Here is a 23,861-nt window from a genome sequence, read left to right on the forward strand (position 1 = left end):
ACACACACACATTGGGTGCTAACTTACTGTATATACCGCTAGCATACCCAACATTTTCCCATAAATAAATAAAGCAAGAGAATCCAGGATCTGTTACAAAAATACCAAGTATTTTCCTCTGATTTGACCAGTTTAGGTCACTGTTTTATTAATATGCTTTGGCTAGTAGAGCATAATCAAACCCTTGTTAGTATCAATAGATGGAAAAGTAATTGGGTGCAATTGTATTATAATTTCTACTATAAAACAAATATTAAAATACAAATGTCTCTGAAACTCTCACCACCATTTACATTCCTTTTGTCTTATTGATGAACACACCCAAGGCCAGTGTGCTTCCACCATCCACTGTACAGGGGAACCACCTCAATATATCTCTTGACATCTCATTGCAATGATATTTGAGAGCTCTTCCCACAGGTTATAATGAAAGGGGAAATAGGTGAAAGCGAGAAAGAAAAGGAGTTAATGAAGGACGCAAATACCCATCATCTTCCTCAACTGAAAAATCTCGCCATAAATTTGAAACCCCAACCTAACTCTTGCTAGTATTGTTAGCAAGGCTCTCGTAGAATAGGATGTATCCATGGTCCGTGTTACTAGAATATTCCTGTGCAGACCCAAAGAATGTCTGTACAGCAGATTCATCTATTATCTCCACATTCTCATCGTCAAAGAACAACCAGTGGTTGTGACTCTTCACAAGGCTAACATAATGTCCATGGTTGGGTCCACTACCAACATGAACAACAACCGCAAAGAGGGAATACTCGAGGTCTGCATCTTCCACTGTGTTGCTCAGCTTCAGTTCCAATGGGAACACTACCCGGTAAGATAGCTTTTTGTACCGGCCAAGCTGCTCAATGTACTTGAAGCGCTTCAGATGAATAACCAGGATGTGAGGTGGCCTTTTGATCTTCATCCTCTTCTGGGCTTCCTGCAAACTGTAACAAAAAAGACATCATATTTGGTGTTTTGAATAGAAAACCCTTTACATGTAAGACTACCTAGCCAAAAAAATTTCTCTTCTGAAAAAAATCTCAGATAATGAAAAGAAAAATTTGCTACTTCTAAATGCGTTGTATTAACTCCATTTAGAAGATCCTCAATGCCACCTGAAACACATGATTCAGTGGGTTCCACGCATATCCTAGGAAAAACTACTCAAATCAAGAAAGAGAAAATTTACATGATGAAACCCATATTAGCAGTATCCATAAATTTGGATAACCAAAGGACAATGAAACCCAATCCCTTCTATATTAAAAAAAAGGGGGGAATGAAACCAGCAAACCCAGGACCAGACCTTAAACAACTTCACATGAACCAACATCAATACAAGTCAGGATTGTCAAAACTAGAAATGGTAAAACCAGCTAATATCCTTTATTCTGTTACAGCTTATGTAACTTGGTAGGCCTTAATGGCCCTTTCATTACTTGATCCAGGTTAGAATGGACTGGCCATTGACGAGATACATCTCTGGTCCTGGTTATAAGAAATTTGGCTCAGTGGCAGGTAACAGGAAACCATCATTTTGAATCTAAGAAGACAATGCTAAATTTAAAAAAGCAATTGAAGGTACCTGCAGCACTTGTCACAGAAGAACTTGTCCTCTGCGTTCAACGTTTCTGTAGAACTGAAATTTTTGAGACAGCTTGTGATTGAGCTGTTCTGTTCAATATCAAGGCTCAAGTCTAAAAATGTCTCATCCCTTGCTGTTACTGTCTCACATCTTAAGCACCTTGTCTCATTGGTCAGAATACCCTGCATTTAAATACACCATTTACACACACACACAGGATCTGCCACACTAAATCATGTACTTGATGATATACACTTAGCAGTGCATCAAGCCTACCCATGCATTAACCAAGACTACTCATTCCTGGTCATCACAGCATTTGAGCTTTCACAACTTGGCAAGAGCTGTCATCAAGCTGCTGCCATTGACCATTGGGCATAGTTGTCACGGCGTCACGGCGATCCAAGTCGGTGGAGGGGTGTCACGTCGATATATTGACATGTCGCCCGCCATGGCGTTGCCATGGCGAGCATGTCGACCATGTTTTATTTTTTATTTTCTCTATTTTTAATGTGTTAATAGATGTATACTCAAGCCATGTTTTATTTTTTCTCTATTGTTTCTCAAGTTTTAAGAAGAAAATTCAGAAATCGAAGAAGAAATCGAAGAGGGAAAGAAGAAATCGAAAGAAATCGAAGAGGGAAAGAAGACAGGAAGAAGAAATCGAAGAGGGAAAGAAGACAGGAAGAAGAAATCGAAGAAGAAATCGAAAGAAATTGAAGAGGGAAAGAAGAAATCGAAGAGGGAAGAAGAAATCGAAGACAGGAAGAAGAAATCGAAGAGGGAAAGAGAGTCAGGAAGAAGAAATCAAAGAGGGTCGCCATGGCGTAGGTCGCCATGCAGCCCTCTCCAGCGCCAGGACGCCATGGCGACGCCATGACAACTATGCCATTGGGTTTGATGCATAGGCAGGCCACATGTAAGCCAAAATTCAAGGAAACTTAGTACATAAGTCTAAACTCATGAACCTAGAGCAATCTTTCACACAAATATAAGTGCTTAGTGCAAATGATCAATTGAAGGAGAAAATATTAGATTTGAGAGGTCACCTGAAAATTTTTGTGAACCCACGTAACCAATGGCTCCTTTTGAGCACCATTGGGTTGACCATTCTTTGGCCCATTTGCGATCTTTGCTGACGGCGGAGAAGTCTCTGGAGAACTTTTCGTAGCATGAGACTCTTTCTCCAGTATGTCAACAAGTTCATTTAGCAAGAAGTTCAAAAATTCATGGGCATCCTACAAAAAAAGAAAGCAGGAACACCAGTGATTTATGAACCTGTTAAAATACTCTCTTTTTTTTAAAGAGAGCTACTTTGGGATGTTCAAACTCTAGATGCATATAGGTATGCTAATAGAAGAAAATTCCAAACTCATGTCTTTCCTTTTTTTGTTATTTCAAGTAAAAAAGCAACATTATTTTGAACTTCATTGAGTCTTAGTGAGTGCACCACGGTCATTTAGGCTCTATTTGGACGGACTTTGTAGCTCCAATTCAGGCTTGATGAACAGATTTTATATTCCATTGCTTAACAGATGATGCTCTATACGCTTAAAATAAGATTTAACTTTAGCCGTCAGAATGGATTCTAAGTTAACTATGACAGGCAGTCCTAAGTAGCATTGGAGGTCAAAAAACACAAAGAACTCCTTCCAAGTCTTGTAAGCTTAATATATAGGTTATAAAAGCACATAATTTCCATTAAAATAGATAACCTCGATCTGATCAAAATCAGACAACTCCATGAGTCTAGACATAATAGCAACCAGGTGGCCTCATATAAATCACAGATTTCTTGAATTTCTTATATGCATCACGGAACGCTGTGTGAAGGCCGTAGAAATGAAACATGCAAATGTTAGGTTGGCACCTAGTTGATTGGACCAATTCTTTAAGAATACAGTTGCAATATGAATACCATGCACGATTTGGCCATGGTTCACAAATCCAAAATATCCTGTGCTAGGTTGGTCTTTAAAATTTTCAAATCCAACAACAAGGCCATTTATAGCATTCTCAACCATCCAACAGGTAAGATATCTGAGAGATGCATTTCAAGCTATAGCAATTCAAACAGGTCCCCTCTGGGAATTTGAATTTATGACTACGTGAAACCATTCAACATTACTTTGCAGAAATTCTCTCTTTTTGGGGTAACTGGAGTTATAAAATAAAAAGCTCAGGCTTGACTGCAGTACGTTAACTAAATGTTAGGCTGCCAGCTAAAATGTCTTCTCATTAATCATTCAAATAAGATGAATTTCAAAGATAAAACCACCATACAGTATGAGATGGATTCTAGCTGATACAACATTTGCTGGATTTGTTATTCCAGCACTGAATCATGACTGTGGCTTAGGTGGTTTTCAAACAAATGCATGCTTGTTACGCCATTAAACCTATACCTGGTGCATGTAGCTGCGGAAAAGTTCATTCTGTTTCTTCACTCTCTGTACAAAACGTTTTGGAGCAATGACACCCGTTTTCTTCTTCTGAGAACTTATCTGCATAAAAAGCATCAAAAAAATTGATCAAAGGAAAACTGTTTGGACACTCTTGGTGTCTAACACTAACAAGTAAACACCACAAAGAAGAAAATAAGCTGCAATTTCTTCTCCATTGTTAATTACGTGTTGTTAAAGAACAAAAAGAACAAGAAATTAAATATATGGAGGCTGGAAAATGCAGCAAGAAGCCAAACAGAAGTGATGGGGGGGGGGGTAGGTAGGAACAATTTTAAAACCCTCCCGGGTAGGATCCCAAGTCAAAAACCTAACTTAGATAGAAACCCGGAAATTGACTGAAAACTCAAACCTCTCAAAATAACACCAAACTCTAGGAAACAATAGTCAATTGGAAGGATAAGAACCCTGCAAAAGATGGGAATGAACCGATAAGTAGTTTGGGAGTAATTAAGGAAAAATTGATCTCACAGACAGAGATCCCAGAAACAGTAAAACTGAAATTAAATTCAAACCAACCAACGGATTGGTCTGAAATTTGGATGAGACCTCAAGTTCAATAGTTTAAATAAAAGCCCTAAGATTCCAATACAAACCAAAGGCTGGTTTAAAATAAATTTGAAAATTCAAATTCTGAAACTGGGTATAAAACAAAGCATCCGCAAGACAGTAAATTAGACTTTAAGAGTTGAATCTGATCTTACCTGACGGAGGGAATATAACAGTAACTTAATGATCAAATAACCAGTTGAAATCAGAGAGAAAAACTTCATTCCAGCAGCTAATCAATCAAACAACTCAGAACAGTATGTATATGGCGGTAAACAGAGGAGGAAGAAGGGGAAAACCTATCTCAGTTCCAAGGAAATCTCACACAGTTGCTTAAGGCTAAACAGCACTCAGAATCATTAATTCAATAATCTGTATCTGGGTGATCAGCCTTACATTGCTTATATAGACTGAAATAAACTCCTAATTAAACCATGAAAACTGAAAAACAACTCCTAATATGATAGGAGTACTACAATGTTGCTGAAATTAAAAACACAATTAATAACTAACTATTCCTATTTGAACTAGGAATGAAAATAAGCTACCACTAAGCCTAATCTCATATTCCTACCTTGTACCCAAATTTTAGGCCCATTGAAGTGGCCCATAACAATGAAAATACATGGAATCAAAAGCCCAATACATACATAACCCAACCCAACCCAAGGCTGATTTCAAATAAAATAAGCTCATTTATGTGATTATCTGCATCACTAGTCCCAGACAAAAGAACAAAGACATACTTACTCTGAGACAACTGACACCTTTCCTGCTGCGGAGTGCGGACTACCTCGATGCCCAAAAAAATATCTAAAAACCCCCCAAAACTTTCATCTGAAAAATGATGCTGTAAATAACCTTTAACATCCTCAATGCCAGATAAGCCATTACAAGAAACCATAATATCATCAACGTAGACAACAATTGAAGGGACAGATTTCAAGAGGCTTCTCTGGAGAAAGATAGGTTGGTCAGGCGGACCATGATGGAAAGCCGAGGACATGAGGTTATGGAAGTGTTTCAAACCAAAATAACCACCTTAGAGCCTTGGCAACCAACAAAGACATAAATGATCAAAGTAGCATTGAGAAAACCAATACCTAATAACTTTGCTAAATTTATCAAACCATGCTCTACACGATTGATCAATCTATAAATAACTTTGTGCAACCTACAGACTTTGTATGCATTCTCTCCCCCTAAGTAACACATCATGAAAGTTGCTCCATATACAGTTTCTCATACAAATCATCATACAGAAAAGCAATCTTTATATTAAGTTGAAATTAAAACCCGAAGAGAATTAAGACGTACCACAAGAGAGGTCTCGAAGTAGTCAACTCCATATGTCTAAGTATAGCCTTTGGCAACCAAGCAAACCTTAAGCCTCTCAACAGAGCCATCAGGGTTATACTTGATGGTATATATCCAACAACACTGCACAAGCTCCTTACTAGGAGGCAAATCTACTAGACTCCATGTCTTGTGATAAAGTAAAGCATCTATTTCCACATCCAAAGCCTATTCCCACCCAGGGTGAGATAAGGGTTCATGATAAGTTTTAGGGATAGTGTGGGTAGACAAGGAAAAAGAGAAATTACAAATGGAATCAGGAAGATGAGAAATAGACACATAATGAGTAACAGGATAAGTAGCCATGGAATTCTGGGTACATGAACAAGTACCTTTTGAAGTGCAACTGGGAAGTCATCATTAGAAGAAGAACCTATAGGCAAAGAATCTAATTGTGACATGAGCGAAGAAGGAACAACTGTAAATGGTTGTGACAGCTTAGGTGATACCTGTAAACTTGCAATGATACTGGTTGAGATGTAGACGAATAATCCTCAAGATGAACTAATTTTGAAATGAAAGGAGAACTAGAAAATTCAGACTCTTAAGTCCCAATCAGAAGTGGTAAAATATGGGGTATTTTCAAAAAATGTGACATCAACACTAACAAACTGTTGACCAGCAATAAGATCAAAATACCGACAGCCTTTTTGGGTACAAGAATACTGGGGGAAAAACATACTTAACAACACGAGGAGACAATTTATCAATCCAAGACGAAGATTGTGAGTAAAATGCATGCACCCAAATATGCATGACAGCAAAGAAAATAAAGGATTATCAGAAAAAAACAACCGAAAAAGGTGACTGGTTTTGAAGAACTGAAGAAGGCATACGGATAATAAGATAACTTGTTGTCAATACAGCATCTCCCAATAGAATTTAGGCACACTTATGAAACATTAAAGATCGAGCAATCTCTAATAAATGTCGATTTTTCCTCTCTGCCACTCGGTCACTCCATTTTGTTGAGGTGAATAAATATAGCTAGTTCGAGGTATAATATCATGCTCAGAACAAAAGGATCAAAGACTAAGTCTTTAATTCATTATGAAACTATTCAAAAATAGGTACAAATTTAGAAAGATCATGTAATTAATACAACCAAGTCATTTAATAATGGTTGTATATAAAAGTGACAGAGTAAGAAAAACTAGACCAACTCTTTACACGACAAGGACCCCAAATATCCGAATGAACTAATGAAAACAAAGACTGACTCGTAGACACACTACGAGAAGGGCATGTAGTGCGGTGATGCTTACCAAGCTCACAAGCCTCACATTCTATACTAAAAATAGACTTGTAACCGAAAAATATATGCCTTAGCTTGGAAAGAGATAAATGCTTGAGCCTATAATGCCAATGAAGTGGAGAAGCACCACGAGAAGTGACAGACGCAGCAATAGAGGAAACAACATCAAGGTAGCATAAGCCATCCTTCTCATGCCCCCACCAATCCTCTTCTTTGTCATGAGATCCTAAAAACGAAACATAAAGGATAAAAAGTGATTGACTAATTGAGATTTCAGTCATCTGACTTACAGACAAGGTTTTAAGTACGTATCCGCCGATACTAACTGGTACGTATCTTCTTTTTAGGGTATCGATACAATACGGCACCGATATGATACTTTAAAAGTATCAACTGTATAGGGTCGATACGTGACCCGATATGGTTAATACTCTCCGATATCATACAATACGTCTCTTAAAATCACCTTTCCGATATGATACCTGATACCAATACTTTAAACCTGGCTTACAGAAAGAAGATTAATAGGAAACTTAGGTACATGAAGTACATGTGACAAGGATATGGAGGGGGAAAGAGGAACAACACCATAACCAGAAACATGTGGAAAAACCATCAACAAGAACAACATGAGGAAGACAATTTGACTTTCGGAATGAATAGAATACATTTGACTTACCAGTCATATGAGATCAAGCACCTAACTCATCAATCTAAGGAGAGGGAGATGAAGGAACATGAATTGTGGGCTGCAGCATTACCTGAGTGGGCTAAGGTAGCAGTGGATGAGAAAGTGAATGTCAAGCTGCTGGACACGCTTAAGCAATTGATTGTACTGAGCAACCAGATCATCACGTGACACAAAAGTTGATTAAATACTCCCAGGCAAAGAAGCAAAATTGGTGTCATGAGATGGCACCATTTCAGCTATTCCATCAGAAAATGGCGTGTTAGCAAACTGTTGGGCCCACTGAGGTTTACCATGGTTCACCTAGCACTTGTCCACAATATGGTTAGGGTGGCCACAATCTATAAACCATCGTAAAGGCTGATAAGCCTGCTGTCCTCCACGACCACCGAATCACGTCCTCGACCCCCCCTCCCTGAACCACGACCTCTACCAGGAAAAGTGGAGCCTCAACCATGACCACCACTACCAGCAACAAAGGCCGAGTTATCCTTGGAAGAGCTAGATGAGTCATACATAGAAGAGGGGACCATGCTGCGCTGAATCTGACAGCATGCTTCATCCATCGAAGGAACCTTCTCACCTGTAAGGAGCTGGCTTTTGACAGACTGAAGATCAGAATTTAAACCAGAGAGAAACTTAGCTAGTTAATATTCCGCACATTGAGATTTCAGCACCACAAGATCAGTAGACAATGGTTGATAAAGATTCAACTCTTCCCACATACCTTTGAGTGTACTATAATACTCGCCAACTAATTTACTATTCTGCTTGAAAGAAAAGATCTTTCATAAAAATCATATACTTAGGATGTGTTCTTGGCTTGAGCAAAACTCTCCCTGAGGCCATCCCAGACTCCCTTAGCAGTTGAGTGGAACATAACATTAGCAGCCACAGATGGTTCCATACTATTCCACAACCATACAAGAAGGGCGTCAATTTCACGCATCCAATCTTTGTGTTCTCTAGAATCAGCAGGTGGTGGGTCTGAAATGAAATACTCCATCTGACCCTTTACAGTAATGTATACCCTAACTGCTTATGCATAGAGATGATAATTAGAAGCACCGCTCAATTTTATGGCGGTGATTTGCACATTAACAGCATCAGGAGGGGGTTTGGAATCGCCCACAATCAGTATATAATCTCCCAAAGTGAAGAAGTAACAACAATAAACAAGTCTCTAACAAAAATACCAACCGCAAGAATGAGTCAGCAAGTATACTCAATCCGCAGAAAGTAAGAGAAGGAAAATCAATTGCAAACTCAAAACAGGCCACAAGATATGTATAATGTCACAGAAAAAATGAGATCAATGAGATAAAAGTTTGCAACAGACAACCAGAACCAGATCCACAACAGGAGTAGGAGATACCAAAAACCGCAGAGAAAAGAAATCCAAGATCAGACACAAGCTTAGCCTGATCTGGCAGATCTCCTAGTCGAATGGTGGAAATAATGGAAGTAACACACCTCAAAAATTGGGAGATCTGACGGTGGCTGGATTGTAATATATAGTACTCACCAAATTAGCAGGTTACCAAGAACTTGCAGAAAAAGAGATCCAATGATCCAGAAACTGGAACTAAATCTTCCATATGTCAGTCACAAAGTCAAGTGCAGGACCTAGACTATAACCACTAGTGCAGCATCGATCAAAGCCAACCGCGAGTTAAAGAAGCCACAGGCGCAGAGAAAGAAAAAATCTCTTGCGCAGGTAAGAGGTAGAAACCTCTGTGCTGAGTTGAATCTTCAGCAATGAATCAGCAGTAGTTATAAGTCTTGATCAATAAGCAATCATCAATAATCCAAACAACAATTCACTTCAGAAACACAAGAAACCCTAGTTGTTTTCATATTCAAGAAACTAGGGTTTCATGATAAATAATGCAGCATAGGTGGCTGCACACCACAATAAAAAAATGGAAACCCTAAAAGGACTGTCAAGATGACGGAAGAAATCTGCAGACACAAGTTACTAATTCTCCGATACCATGTTACAGTACCAAACACTAATAACAAGCACCTGTGTGTAGAGAAGAAGAAAAGAAGAAAGAAAGGATAGAGAAGAAGAGAAAGAGATGAGAGGAGAGAACTTGGGAGAGAACTTGGGACTCATGGTTAGAAGAATAAAATGTACATCTAACCGTGAGGCCTATTGTTTATTTCTAATACCTCGAAGACTTGAAGTATTAGAAATACAAGAAAGGACCGGAAGTTAAGAGTATTTACTCACAAGTCCCTGAGAACAATATATATATATATATATATATATCAAAACACCCTGTGGTACATAAACTAAACCATTCAACAAAGAACAAATTGTTCTCCACTAGAGCCCATAATTGATGATTCCATGGAAAAAAAAAAACTGAACAGATTGTGGGAAGTAAAATATTTCAGTTTGGTTTACATCCAGGGTTTTACATCGATACAAACGGAACCAAAATTGCAAAAACAAACAAAGAAGAGGTTTTCCAAGTGGCACACCAGAAGGTATCCCTTGATGGGTGGGCTAGCTGACTTGGATATTAAATCCCATACATCAATTAAGGCCCTTCTTTTACTGTTTTCTCTTTACCTCTTCCTTTTCTGGTGAGTTCAATGAAAACATAAGTTAGAGCTCCAAGAAACCTTGACCATTAAACCCTAAACTTGACCTGAAAGGCTGAAACTCAGAACAACCCACTGTGAACCGGGTCAGCAGAGATATCCCAGAGTAAGAATTATTGGAGTTGCAGATTGTAAGAGTCCTGGCACCAGAATCCAATTGCTAGTCACAGGAGTTGCATGCATGCATCTCTAGCAAGATAAGGGTTTCAACACCAGAAGCCACAGGAAGGTAGATTTAGGTGTACCTTGGGTACCAAGTTAAGCCAGGACTGTAGCATTTTAAAGCGTTTAGTATGAATTTTATACAAAAATTGAAGTATCTCATACATTAAATCCCCCCAAGTTGAAATATTTGGCAACAAGAGTGTTCAAAGGTGGGAGTGAAACTAGTTTGCCTTTGAAATAAAAGATTTGACATACAGACAACACCACTACAAAGCATATAAAATTACAAATAATAACAAGCACATAACAAAGAAGAAGACAACAGAACCTAAGTTCAATAGCCAAACCATTTCGGAAAATAATAGGGGTAGGCTTTGTTTGCTCAACCACACTTTAATTGGACCAAAGTCCACATTAAAAACATGCAACCTAACATAAGCCAGAGAGTATTGTCACCTGACTGAATAAATCTGCCAAGCATGTCAAGAGATTCTCTTCCGCATCTCCCTGATTTTTGTTATTTGCATAGTACTCTAGTAATTGTTCACGGAAGGGAACACAGAAATAAAGGGCCTGGATACAAAAAATAAATAAATAATAAGTAATTAAACTCATTGGAGAACTATTAGGGAAAAGGACTCAATCTAAAATCCAGATATAAACAGAAGCACCAAGTTACTGATCATAAAACCATGAAAGCACATCCTTCTAACATAAAAGATTTAATCATGCACCCCTTCAGGTCTCAGGTGCCAATTTCTAACCATGAAATCAATGAACAAAGACCCCAGTAATTAATAGGCTCCTCTTTTGACTGTTCCTAGTTCTTCAACAATTTCCTATCACTTGATTTTAATCTTAAAATTTTCAAACACAAATTGGGGGCAGGGGGGAACAGGATAGAGTAACAGAGTAAGGCACCATTCAAACCATAGTTGTCACAGCGTCTAGGTGACCCTACGCAATGGAGGAGGGAAAAAATCAAGGGGACACCAACAAAGCGCCTAGGCATCACCATTGCCTTGACAATTATGATTCAAATTATTCTGTGTGTCAGCATTACTGTCAACAACTAGAATGCAGTCCATTCCCCAAGTAGCAATTCTCAGTTTCTCATTGTATATCATAGACACAAATAGAACTCACACCAACCATGTAGTTCCGGTAAAGACTATGGGTATATTAATCATATTTCAGATATAGACATTTCACGAAAAACACGTTTTTGTCCAGTTACACCATAGACAAGGACATAGCCATTAGTGTAAGAATTATGGACAAAATGTCATGAAAACCTGAAAAAAAAATGAGAAATGATGGTGCGTCAAAAAACCCATATTGCACAATCAGAAAACATTCTTAGACAAACACTAATATACCAAAGAAAGTACAATGTACGAAAGTCTCAAGGTGGACAGAAAAAGAATAAAGAAAGAATATGGGAAACTAAACAAAAATCTATCGTATCAACCAAACTTAAATAAACAAATACTGAATAATGCAGATAAAACACAGAAATGGGCTTATTTTAGTGGAAATAAGCCTTCGATTGGGTTTCATATGTGGTAGGCCTTTGGTCCAATGGGTTTTCATAGTAATAGGCCACAAAAATGGACCTAAATATAGGTAGGAGGCAGGATAACAGGATTTATTAGTTAGTTAAATTGTGGGGTTTGTTTAGAGTTCTATTTTTATTATCAATAATGTAATCGTGGGGCTGGAATAGGTTAGTATAAATCAAGTTTAGTTTCAGTGTCTTTTCTCTATATTTTATAAAATCATTAGTCGATTAAACCCACCTCCAAAGAAAGCTATTGGCTGGATGATTTTAAGCTTAGTTTGAGTCTTGTTTAGAGTCTTTTATTTAAACATATTGAATATTGATGCAGATAAGTCACCTAAAGGGCTAATTTTATTGGAAATAAGCCTTGGGTTGAGTTATGTAGGTGTTGGGCCTTTGATCCCACGAGTTTTCTTTATACTGGGCCACTTCATGGAAAAAAAAAAAAAGGAGCAACCCAGACACCCAGTGCACGAGACTCCCGCTACTGCTAGGTCTAGGAAGGGCAAATGTATGCAGCCTTACCTCCTGCTTTGTAGGAGAGGCTGTTTTCAAGTTTTGAACCTGCAACCAACAGGTTGCAATAGCACAACTTAACCGTTGCGCCAAAGCTCGCCCACTTTAATGGGCCTAAAATATGGGTAGCAAGCAGAAAAAGGGATTTACTTCATTAGTTTAGTTAGAGTCCTGTTTTGAGACCTTTTTTTCATTATTTTAGTTTCCTAATCAGTTTATGTTACCTTATTAGTTAAGGATTGGGTTATGCCTTACCCTTTTAGTGTTTGAATCTGTTTTTGAGTCTTCTATATAACTTTGTAAGGGGCTACAACCTTAGACAAGAATTTGATTAATAAGATTGAGAAGAAAAAAAACATAGCCTTACCCTTTTAGTGTTTGAGTCTGTTTTTGAGTCTTCTATATAACTTTGTAAGGGGCTACAGCCTCATACACGAATTTGATTAATAAGATTGAGAAGAAAAAAAACCAAAAACATAGCTTTGTACTTTGCGCTGTGACAGAGCATGGTAATTGGTGAGATGCCATTGGTGGGAGACCAAAATACGGTGAGAGGCCGTGGGTGAGACCCCTGAGCCTGAGAGAGACTACCCTATCTTCTTCTTCCCTTCTACGATTTCTTTATTTTTGTTTATTGTTCTGAAATTTCCTGCAAATTTGAGAACTGATTAAAGTATTTACTGTTGTTGGATCTGAAGTTTGCGATCCTATTGTGGACTGGTTATCACTTGTGACTGGTCTACAATATTAAATTAATACAGATAAGTTACCTAAAGGGCAATGGTAAGGTTGCTCCATTGTGACCAAGTGGTTACGGGTTAGAGTCATGGGACTCCTAATGATTTTCCTTCATTCCCTATTAGTTATGTTCTATTGGATGGGAACAATTATTTGATGTGGCCTCGCTCCTATTACCTCTCCATTGATTCACGTGGCTATGCGGGGCATTTGACGCATAGTTGTCAAGGCGGCAAAGAGACCCAAGGCGGTGGAGGGGTGTCTAAGTGCTTAGGCAACAAGGCGCCCGCCTAGGCGACCAAGTGGTATTTTTTATTTCCCGTCTTTTCTAACATTATTTAGTATGCTACAATATGCACCTAATATTATCAAAAATCAACATTAAGCCACATCAAGTCATCAAAATCAACATTAAGTCACATCAAGTCATCAAAAATTAATATTAAGCCACATAAAGTCATCATAAATCAACATAGAAATAGAAGACAGCAAAACTAAAGAAGCAAGCTATTGGAAGTTTGAAACAATCAAAACATACATTTGGTTTATATGTTCATGGAATTGGTCATTTTCAGCCATACATAGTCTCACATTTGGTTTATACTGTTCTTAGAAAATATGATCTTATCAATAAGTAATTAACCTGCTCTCGATTTAGAGAAATGTTTTTGTTCTCTAAGAAATTTGATTGATCAAATGATTTTATTTTTACATGAGACTCTTTGTATTAGGTAGAGCACAAAACCAGCTTTCCAACAAATCCAAGATTGCTTAAATCTAATTTATTTTGAGGGAGTTATTTTCCAGTCAAACCTTATTTGATGTATGCGAATGCTGTCAAAATCGCTTTGAATGAAAATATATTTTTTAATATTAAAATAAATAAATATTTTACCGCACTTTTAGTTTTTAACAATGTTTTTCCATATTAAGATTTATGAAATTTTTAGATTTGAGAAAAACCCCAGCATGATAGAAGGATAAATTCCATACGACAGTTGTAAAACCAACAATGCTCTATGCAGCAAAATGTCAACATAAAATGATTGTAGATAGAATTAGGATGCTGAGATGGTCGATTGGTAATACTACGACGATAGAATCATAACTGAAATTTATTCAAGGGTGCTTGGGAGCTGTACCAATAGTTAACAAGATGAGGGAAAGACCACTGAGAGATAGTTCGTTGTATGTAACCAACCACACATAAGGGAATCCGAAAAACACAAAACTCGCAAGAATAAACTATCAGCCTCTAAACCATGACGAGAGTCCCATGTTCATAAAAGCTTCGAGAAAATAAATACCTGGTGACCTTCACAGCATAACCCACCGTCCCAGGGATCTAACTTTATACATGGAAAACGCCAGAGTTTTCAGAAATCTTAGAATTACAAATAAATTGCAACAGTGCAGAACAACGCCCCCCCAAAAAAAAAAAAAAAAACATAAAAACCATCATTTAATGATTGTTGGTGAATGAATAGCAGAATTCCGTCTAACATCAAACACTGAATTGAATTGCGAACTCTGAAGTAGCAAAAACAATGGACACATAAACATCACGAAATAAGCCATCCACTACTACCAGAATTAACCCTAAAATCATTCATAAAAAGGAAATCCAGCAAACGAATCAGATATCATCAATCAAACGAATACAAGATTAATACACAAACCTGTAAAACACTGTTACAGTAGCAAGTATTGCCGAAATTCTCCAGCCCGAAATACCTCTCGCCTTCGGGGAACTGGTCACCAAGAACTTTCTCGAGCTTGGAACCGGCGGCACCCATAAGACCATCAACTATGAAACCAGTCCCTCTGTTTTCTTCAGCTCTTCGATTCTGTCCCCATGAACAACCAAACTTCACACCTTTTCTTTCTATTAACTTTCTTAGGGTACTGTGAGGAGCAATCGAAGAGAATGGTCTGAAAGAAGAGATGGATTATAGCTAGAGATGGCGAGACGGAGAGGTCGGAGAATTATAGATTTAGCTGTGGAGAATAGACAGAGAGAGAGAGAGAGAAAGAGGGATGAAAAAAGATTAATATTATTATCGCATAGGAAGGGACAGGGTGGGAATTTGATCTGGCTCTTCCTGTCTTCACAGCTTCTGTCGAGTGTTGACCGTACGCATGCGTTATTTGCATCCCTCCCTTGCCGTCGTCCCCTCTCTCTCTCTCTCTCTCTCTTTCTCTATACGCTAGCACCTAAAAGGCTAAAATCCTTCCAATTCACATGAAATGACCTCGTTGCCCTGCAGTATACCGTATACGACATCATTTCCTCTATGCCGCCGCTTGCTCTAAGAAAATTTTTCTGTAGGAGGACACAGCGACCATGCCCACACACAGTGGGGGCAGGAAATGACTGCCCCGCCCTCATGAAAGGTAGAAATCCAGCTCCCAAGAAATTAGCGCGGGAAAATAATCATCTCCAACTCCCTTAAGTATGCAGTGCGGCAGTTTGGGGTGGATATGTCAACACCTGGCACCTCGGACATCCAATGGTGTCGAGCTTGAGAAGGAAGAAAAGAAAACGAAAGTTAATGAGCTCGGACTATTGGACCTCTGAGCTATCAAGTGTCAGCATCTCCACCCCGAACTGTTGAACTACACACTTTTAGGGAATTGGAGAGGATTAAAATCCTGTCAGTGCGTGTGTGGCCCCAAGCTCCCCTAGCTCCCCTAGAGAGAACATTCCCCCTATATATATATGAGCAAGAGAGCGTTAATCGGTCATGTAGCCCCTGCCTGGGGTGGCCAATAAATGTGTGTGTAGTTGCATTGGTTTGGATGTGATTTTCGACTTCACTGGGGGCTGAATGCTCTTTTCGTGCACAACGGCATTGGTTTGTGTCTAAGCACAGGAACCATGCTAACACATTGGTGTTGTGCCCAGCCTAAGTTTGTCTCTCCCATCCCCTATGGAAATGACCCCCTGCCCTCCCCATTGAACACAGTCGCTAGCTCAAGGAAAGCAAGTGGCGTGGTTAAACAAAAAACAATATATGGGTAGAAGATTGTTGTCAAGCTGTGTGGAACATGCACAAGTGCGAAGGCTAATGAGAGCGCATGGAAGGGCATCAACGAAGCAGGGCTTTTTTCATTCCAGGGGCGCGCGGTCTTTTCATGTGATCCTGTGTTTGGTATGATGCCCATGTGCATGCTCAAACTGTGCAAGGGCCAAGTGACCAGGTAGGAATCTCTTGCCCGTATTTATAAATAGGGGAAGTGTTTCATGTGGGGGAGCCTGACCCCTGCACGTGCACATGGGCCAATGGAAGCGCACGCAAAAGCATTGGCGGACGGTCATTTCCGCCTTTCATGTGGAGTGGGGCGGTCATTTCGCCCCTCCCCTCCCTCTGTCTTTGGGTGTGGGCAGTACACTCACCCACATGAAACGTTTCTCCTTATATATATTAAGGTCAGGGGATTTACATGCTACCAATGGAAGATAAAAATCTCCAACACGATGCTAATAGGAGCCTGGGAGAGAGTGTCGCACAATTTGTACATAGGAGAGCCCACATGTCAAGGAATTGAAAGAAAGGTTTGGAGGAGAGAGTGTAAGAACGCAGTATGTACAACTTTTCTCATATATAAAATACGGGGAAGAGATGTTTTTTTTTATAGAAAGAGGGCTATTCATTCATGCGCGCCCAACGCCAAGCAAAGGCAAACGGAATAATACATAAAGCAGATAAATAACATGATAAGCACAAGGTATGGATATACAATATCCAAAACCAAGGAATGGAAATAGACTCGGTCTCACATGTCATTGACTGGGTCATCCAAACTAGGGGATGGGTCACAACCACTTCCCTAGATAAAATACTATAGACACAGCTTAGATTAAGCGCATGCACATACGTGCCAAATGAGGGGCCCCCATAAGGACTGGAAAATCCAACAGCAAAATGCCCACAACTACCGATATGCTGCCATAGCCTACTTTCAAACAAACTTGCCAGGTCGACAAAGGTCTGATGAATCGGCGAGTGGATCTTTGAGCATCGTTCGGCAACGAGAGAGGGTTGGTGAAGATTGACCGACGACCGGAGCTTCATAGCCGATGATAACCGCGGTGCCACAAGCACCATAGTCGGTATCACTTGCAAACACATAAAAAAAGAAAAAGAAAAAAACCTTCCACAGAGACCCGAGACACTGAAACAGAGCCTTGGAGCACAAAACCTACAATTTTTGCCGACGAATACAAACAATCCAAATCACCCACAGAGCAGTCCCACTATGAGCAGTCCCACCATTCATCAGTAGCAACACGGTGGAAACCATGAAGACCATGGCCCCAATAGATACCAGATTGAGGAGCGTATTCCTGGCCTTGACCTCTGCCTCACAGGATTGAGCCATCCCCATCACCAATGCAACAACATGAAGGGCAGCAGCACCTAACATCTGGTCGCCACCATGCATCACCACCGCAGCACCGAGTATCTGGCTTGGATTGGCATCACCATGTTGATAATCTGAAAATCTTATCAGATTTAACAAAACAGAGACTGAGTCTGTGTTGCTTGGTCTACAACCCATTGCCGTGGGAGTAGAAGCGGCTACGGGAGGGTGCTTGGAGGGAGCTCTATCGGAGAAGAGCAGGTGGGCAGAGATGACATTTGCTTGTGGAAATGGCCATGGACTCCATCTGGAGACCGGACTGGTGTGGATGAAGAGGAAAAGGAAGGGGAAAGAAGCGGCAGTGAAGGGGAGAGGTGCCGGCGAAACCACAGGTTCCCCATCGTAGGCATCATCGTCGTCGTCGGCATCCTCTTCGTTGACTGTTTCGATGGTCATGGCGAAGAAGCTGATGAAGAAGTGGGGGAAAAGGGAAAATGAACACGCACTGAGGCGGACAAAAAAACACGCACAATGGCGGACAGATACCATGTACAGTGGCAGACAGCAAACAAAAACTTGCAGCGACGAAAAAGGATTAAATACGGGGAAGAGATTGCTGCTTGGTCATGTAGCACTAGTGTGGTGGCCAACAAGAGCGCACACAGGGGTATCAACATGGATGAGATTTTTTATTTTAGGATGGTCCAGGCGGTGATTTAATGCACTCCTGTGTCTGGGCACAAGAGTCACATGACCAATCAGCGTTCTTTTTTCCCATAAAATATAGGAAAAGGTTCTCTGAGCAGCTAGGCAAGAGTACGCTAGCACATATGTGTCTATCTCTCACTTCCTCACTTGAAATGACCTAGCTGCCCTCCTATATACAATCTCATTTATGCGCTCCCCTATTCCATTTACTCAAAGAACTCTCTCTCATAAACAATGAATAAAATATTCATAGTTAGGTCATTAAATTTATTTGCTAGGAGCCCTCTTTTTTCAACCATGTGGGGAGGACTATTATTACATTCACTTGAAATAACCTAGCTGTCCTCCTATAAATGATACCATTTTGGCGCACCTCATTGCCCCCGAGTGCAACTCAGGTTCATGCACGAGACGTACGCCCCCTTAACCGATGAGATGATTTTTGTACGTGAATCTAAACCGAACTGATGGCTCCCCTATGCCTGATGGCTCCCCTATGCCGTTTGCTCAAACAACCCCCCTCTTATAAATATCGAATAAAAAATATTCGTTAGGTTATTGAATTTATTTGCTAGGTGCACGGTGAACCTCCACCTTTTTTTTTTTGGTTCTACCAAAAAAGATCTCCACTTTTTCTACCACGTGGAGGAGTATTATTAATCCTTCCGTAAAATCTTTACCGTAAATACATCCACTTGATGCTCATCTTAGGGATATTTTGATTAAATATTCCAATGGATGGAAAGGGCTTGCTGAGTTCAACTTTTTTTCCACTCGTTGTGATTCCAAACAGTGAAAGAAATCATGAGTATTAACTGGCATGAGTGCCACGAATCGTTATCGTCTACTGTTACAACACAACGTATCATACGGCACTGCACAGGCCATGTGGCACAACAGACCCCACATAATGCACATAGCCTGTGCAGCTGCCGCACGATGCATTACAACACCGTACTGTAACAGTAGAGGATAAAACCATCTTGCTCACTAGTCTCTCGAGTGAATTTTGACTTTGTCTTCATCCAAAAGAAATTTTACAAGTTTTAAAGTAAGCAGGAAAGGGAAATTTTTATATCTAAACTTAACCATGCGTTAGGAGGATTAAATCTGTCTCAGGTATATCAAGATATCACGTGAAGGTTTCTTTCTACCTTCCAAATTGAAGTCAAGATTGAAGGTATTGCTAATGGTTTTCTGCCTAATTCCATTGATAACTCTTGAGAGTGTTGAAAGCCATTGATGGGTAGAGAAGCTATTAGCACCGATGATCACTAACAGCATTTGGAGAAGTTGTGATTTAGTTCAGACCCATCCACCTTAGGTTAAAATCCAACCATTTCAGAAAAAGGAATTTCGCATGAGCCATCACACCAAAGCAATTTGTTCGGTACACCTATTATTGTTTCTGTAAACATTTTTGTTGATACTTGATACCACCATATCTGAAAGATACTGAATTAGGAACCAAGCTAGACTGGTGCTACTGTCTAGCACTTGCAAGCGAAGACCACCACACAGATGGAGATAAAGAAAATGCAGAGTTATCAATTTGCAGGAAGGGGGAAAAAAACTATAATTAACCTGTCTTAATCCCAACATGTATTGCACTGGGATTCTTGGAAGAACAGACGAAAGTAGCCCACTTAGTTGGATACAAACATCCACCACTTATACAGACCATAAACATAGAGACTGGTGTATACAATCAGTCTCAAGGGGTAGATCTTGAACCTGCACATACAAAGCAAAATAATTAAGGAAGAAATATCGTTTTCTTATCAATGCGTCAAAACATGCAGGGTTCCTGTCAGAAAATTAGGGTTTCGGTGCTGCCAAATACTCTACAGTTTCTGAGCAAATGTAGTTCTCCACAGCACACGCATGATCATGGAATTTTTCTAAAGTTCAAACCATTTGAAAGAGAGGGGACACAATCAAAAAGCAACTATCCCAGCTGAAAACCAGAGCTTTTCAAACTAAGCTTGGAAGATCAAAGAACCCTAACCTCAGATCTACCGAAAGGGGTTTAGAAACAAAAAAGTGATATTAACATCAGAGAGAGAGAGAGATAAGAGAGATTACCTAGAGAAGGTCAGAGGAGAAATAGTAGTGAGGGTGTTGTTATTGCCAGGAAAAGGGGTAGACCATCGAGAGAAATCGCGGTCGAAGAAATCCCAATCGGGAAGAAGCACACCAGCAATGGCAAAGAGGCCAAAGAGGTAAGTGACGATCATCTTCTCGAATGAATAAGTGTAGATGCCGATTAATAAGACTATCGCGCCCATGCAAACCAGAGAAGATCGGAGAACGGCGTCACTGCTCGCCATGGCTGCTGCTCCCAACTCTAACCGTAAAAGAACCCCAAGAAAAAGAGAGAGAGAGAGAGAGAGGTATGGTATTGATGACATGCGGCAGCTTAAGAACATTGAAAATGGTAGTTAAAGTATGGGGGCGGGAAATAAATTTGGCGTGATCTCTTTTATTGAGGTAGTTGTGCTGCAGTCTTCCATGGTAAATGAAAACAGTGGACGATGGAGAGTTGATATCCCCAACACGCAGTGCCGATTCCCGATTTGAATCGGTAAAAATCGGTCACAACTGTTCATTAATCGCAGTAACTCGGTTTGAACTGGTGGGATGGATCAGTGTCAATTCCAATATGAATCGATCGATTTCCAATCCGATTCTCCAATTTTTGAAACCCTACCTACATGTAGGTTTAGGTGTTTACCTGCGCAGACACTTTAGGTGCCGCATCTGTCCAACTTTATGCCATTTAAACGGTGGAGAAGGGTACTACCAAAAAAAAAAAAAAAAAGGGTGAAGAAAGGTATAATAGAAAGGGATAGGTGTTGCCACATGAAGTGTAGGGGATTTGAACTGCCAATACCTCTCCCACATAGTGCCATTTAAGGGGTGAACACAGGTATTTAAAGAAAAGGATAGGTGTTTGCACATGAAGTGCAGAGGATTTAAACTGCCTTCCTGAACTTGAATTTTAGTTCATAATGGATCCACATCCTCTACTTCCAAAGTTGGTACTTCCATCCTACTTCCTTTAGTTCACAGTGTGCCACTTGGCCTGACATGGATCCACCAATGGTTGATATTAAAAAAAATTCAAAATATTTTGAAAAACACATGAGATGGATGTTTGAATCACCTGACCCCCAAACCAAACCCACCCGACCGATTCAAACTCAACCAAACCCATTTCACTCCAACCAAATCCATCAACACTCATCTCTGCCTTCCTCTTTCTCTACCTTTCTTTGCAATCCCATGGCGGTGCTACCTACAACCCCTTTTTGCTTAGAATTAACCACGTTAATTCCTGGGTTCACTCGATCCTCATCATACTAAGAAATCCAAAAGAAAATACATACTAAGAAACCAGAAAACCCAAAAAAAAGAAGAGGGTAAAAAGTGCGAATCACAGAGAAACTGAAGAGATTCATGAGAGCGTCAGTGGCTGTGAACGCTGAGGTATCTTACTATTTTAGAGGACATATCGTTCGAGAAAGTTTGAGGATTAAAAAGTGTAGTAAGGGAATACTGCAAGGGGAGGAGGGTGAAAGAAAGACAGGCGGATTGAAGACGGATTGAACAAAGGGGAAAACTTCTGATTTTTTTTTTCTACCCCTGAAATTTCAGAAGGTGGATTGGTCTTTCTCTTCGCAATTATTTCCATTTTTAGTGGCTCTCTGTGCTGGCTATTGGGTTTCGTCTATAATTCATTTGTTTAATTTGAGTTTCAAGGTTTTATTTTAAAGTCTCTGTATCTTTCCGTGACATTCTTTTGTCTTCTAATGTAGTTAGTTCTTCACAAAATTATGCAGAGTTCCCATTTTCTTCTTTTAATCCTCTCTCTCTGATTATTTTAAGATTTTGCTGCATGTAATTTAATTTGTTCTCTACTCTTGAATTGTCAGGTTACTCAGTTCCTGTTTGCAACATGGAAAGCTAGACTTGGGTTTTTTCATTTTGTTCCTTATCGAGTTAACTTCCTACTCTGTAGAGGCGCTCATCGAATATCTTCAAGAACTTCCTCAAGGTCTCTTCAATCAAGATTTTTCGGAGAACGGGAAGAGCGATGAGATGGTTCAGGAGCCTGTTGGGGATGAAGAAAAAGAAGGAACAGAAGGAGAACTCTAACGGCGGTAAACCTAGGATCTGACATGGTTAATTCTACGCAAGAAGGGGTTGTAGGTAGCACCACCATGGGATTGCAGAGAAAGGTAGAAAAAGAGGAAGGTAGAAATGAGTGATGATCGATTTGGTTGGAATGAAATGGGTTTGGTTGAATTTGAATCGGTTGGTGAGTTTGGTTTGGGGTTCAAGGTGATTCAAACAACCATCTCATGTGCTTTTCAAAATATTTTGAATTATTTAACATCAACCGTTGGATGCATAGGGAAGTAGGATGGAAGTACCAATTTGGAAGTAGAGGATGTGGATCCAGTTGATAATATGCTTTCATGCAACATCAAAGGCTTGGCCGCGTTGGCGTATCAATTCAGACCTTTGAATATGTAAGGAGTGGTTTGAATTGGCTAGGCGTAGAATTTCACATCCAAATTCAATCATTTACCCTCCCTTGTGATGGGATACCTTTCATGTATGTCCATCTATCCCCTTGCAATCCAGACACTTGTCAATCCATCGGGACTGAAAACTTTTCGGCCAAAGTATATGTATATCCAAGGAATACCACTCTTTTAATTCGCCTTCCTATTTCTGTCAAGATGCTTGTGGATCCTGTGACATTCTTAACGCAATGGTACTATCATCAGGAATTTCAGGAGCAAGGCCATAAGTCTTTACTACGATCAAGTTCTTGCCTTCAGTAACACTCGATCTGAGCAGTTAGCAGTAGCACACGAGGGTCTTTTAGGATAACCACCATTCTGAGATTGAGTCAAACCCTTATTCACAAGATTCTTTGTGTTCTCTCACCCATCCACATCGATGTATTCAAACAACTAGACTAGAGACACTCAGGATCACCATTCAGAAACTCATATAGGAACACTCTGCTTATACCAAGCTTTGTTACAGAGCAAATTACGCTAGAGACAGCCACAATCAGCAGTAGACTAGAAAGTATGAACTCAAAGGCGCATGAAGAAGCATGATTCAGGCTTGGATACCACTACATACATACAGAGAGAGAGAGAGAAAGAGGCTGTCCTTGGCTGTGGTTTCAGGTAGCAGTCAGATTGGCAGTGACTGATCAACTGATACAATGTCGATGAAAAACTTCGCTGCCCCTTGACATGACCTCTTAGGTTTCACCC

The 23,861-nt window shown here is 39.8% G+C and overlaps 2 protein-coding genes across 3 annotated transcripts; both read right to left on the bottom strand.

Annotated features, from left to right (window-relative positions):
• Window positions 1–203: 203 nt before the first annotated feature.
• Window positions 204–15,669, bottom strand: LOC122648478 (ubiquitin carboxyl-terminal hydrolase 4-like). Of its 2 annotated transcripts, XM_043841682.1 has the most exons (6): window positions 15,168–15,666; window positions 11,130–11,246; window positions 3,991–4,089; window positions 2,635–2,823; window positions 1,586–1,767; window positions 204–944 (listed from the first exon to the last, which is right to left on the bottom strand). In XM_043841682.1, exons 1-6 carry the CDS (start codon window positions 15,282–15,284, stop codon window positions 536–538), a joined length of 1,113 nt encoding a protein of 370 aa, XP_043697617.1. In that variant the 5' UTR covers window positions 15,285–15,666; the 3' UTR covers window positions 204–535. The 2 variants fall into 2 exon arrangements, with proteins under 2 accessions (XP_043697617.1, XP_043697618.1); XM_043841683.1 differs by lacking the exon at window positions 2,635–2,823 and having other exon boundaries at window positions 15,168–15,669.
• Window positions 15,670–20,146: 4,477 nt separating this feature from the next.
• On the bottom strand, window positions 20,147–23,744 carry LOC122672242 (signal peptidase complex-like protein DTM1). The gene is made up of 3 exons (XM_043869739.1): window positions 23,729–23,744; window positions 20,647–20,906; window positions 20,147–20,295 (listed from the first exon to the last, which is right to left on the bottom strand). Exons 2-3 carry the CDS (start codon window positions 20,889–20,891, stop codon window positions 20,208–20,210), a joined length of 333 nt encoding a protein of 110 aa, XP_043725674.1. The 5' UTR covers window positions 20,892–20,906; window positions 23,729–23,744; the 3' UTR covers window positions 20,147–20,207.
• Between the last annotated feature and the right edge of the window lie 117 nt (window positions 23,745–23,861).

Source organism: Telopea speciosissima, chromosome 1 (assembly GCF_018873765.1).
Source record: "Telopea speciosissima isolate NSW1024214 ecotype Mountain lineage chromosome 1, Tspe_v1, whole genome shotgun sequence".
Taxonomy (NCBI): Eukaryota; Viridiplantae; Streptophyta; class Magnoliopsida; order Proteales; family Proteaceae; genus Telopea; species Telopea speciosissima.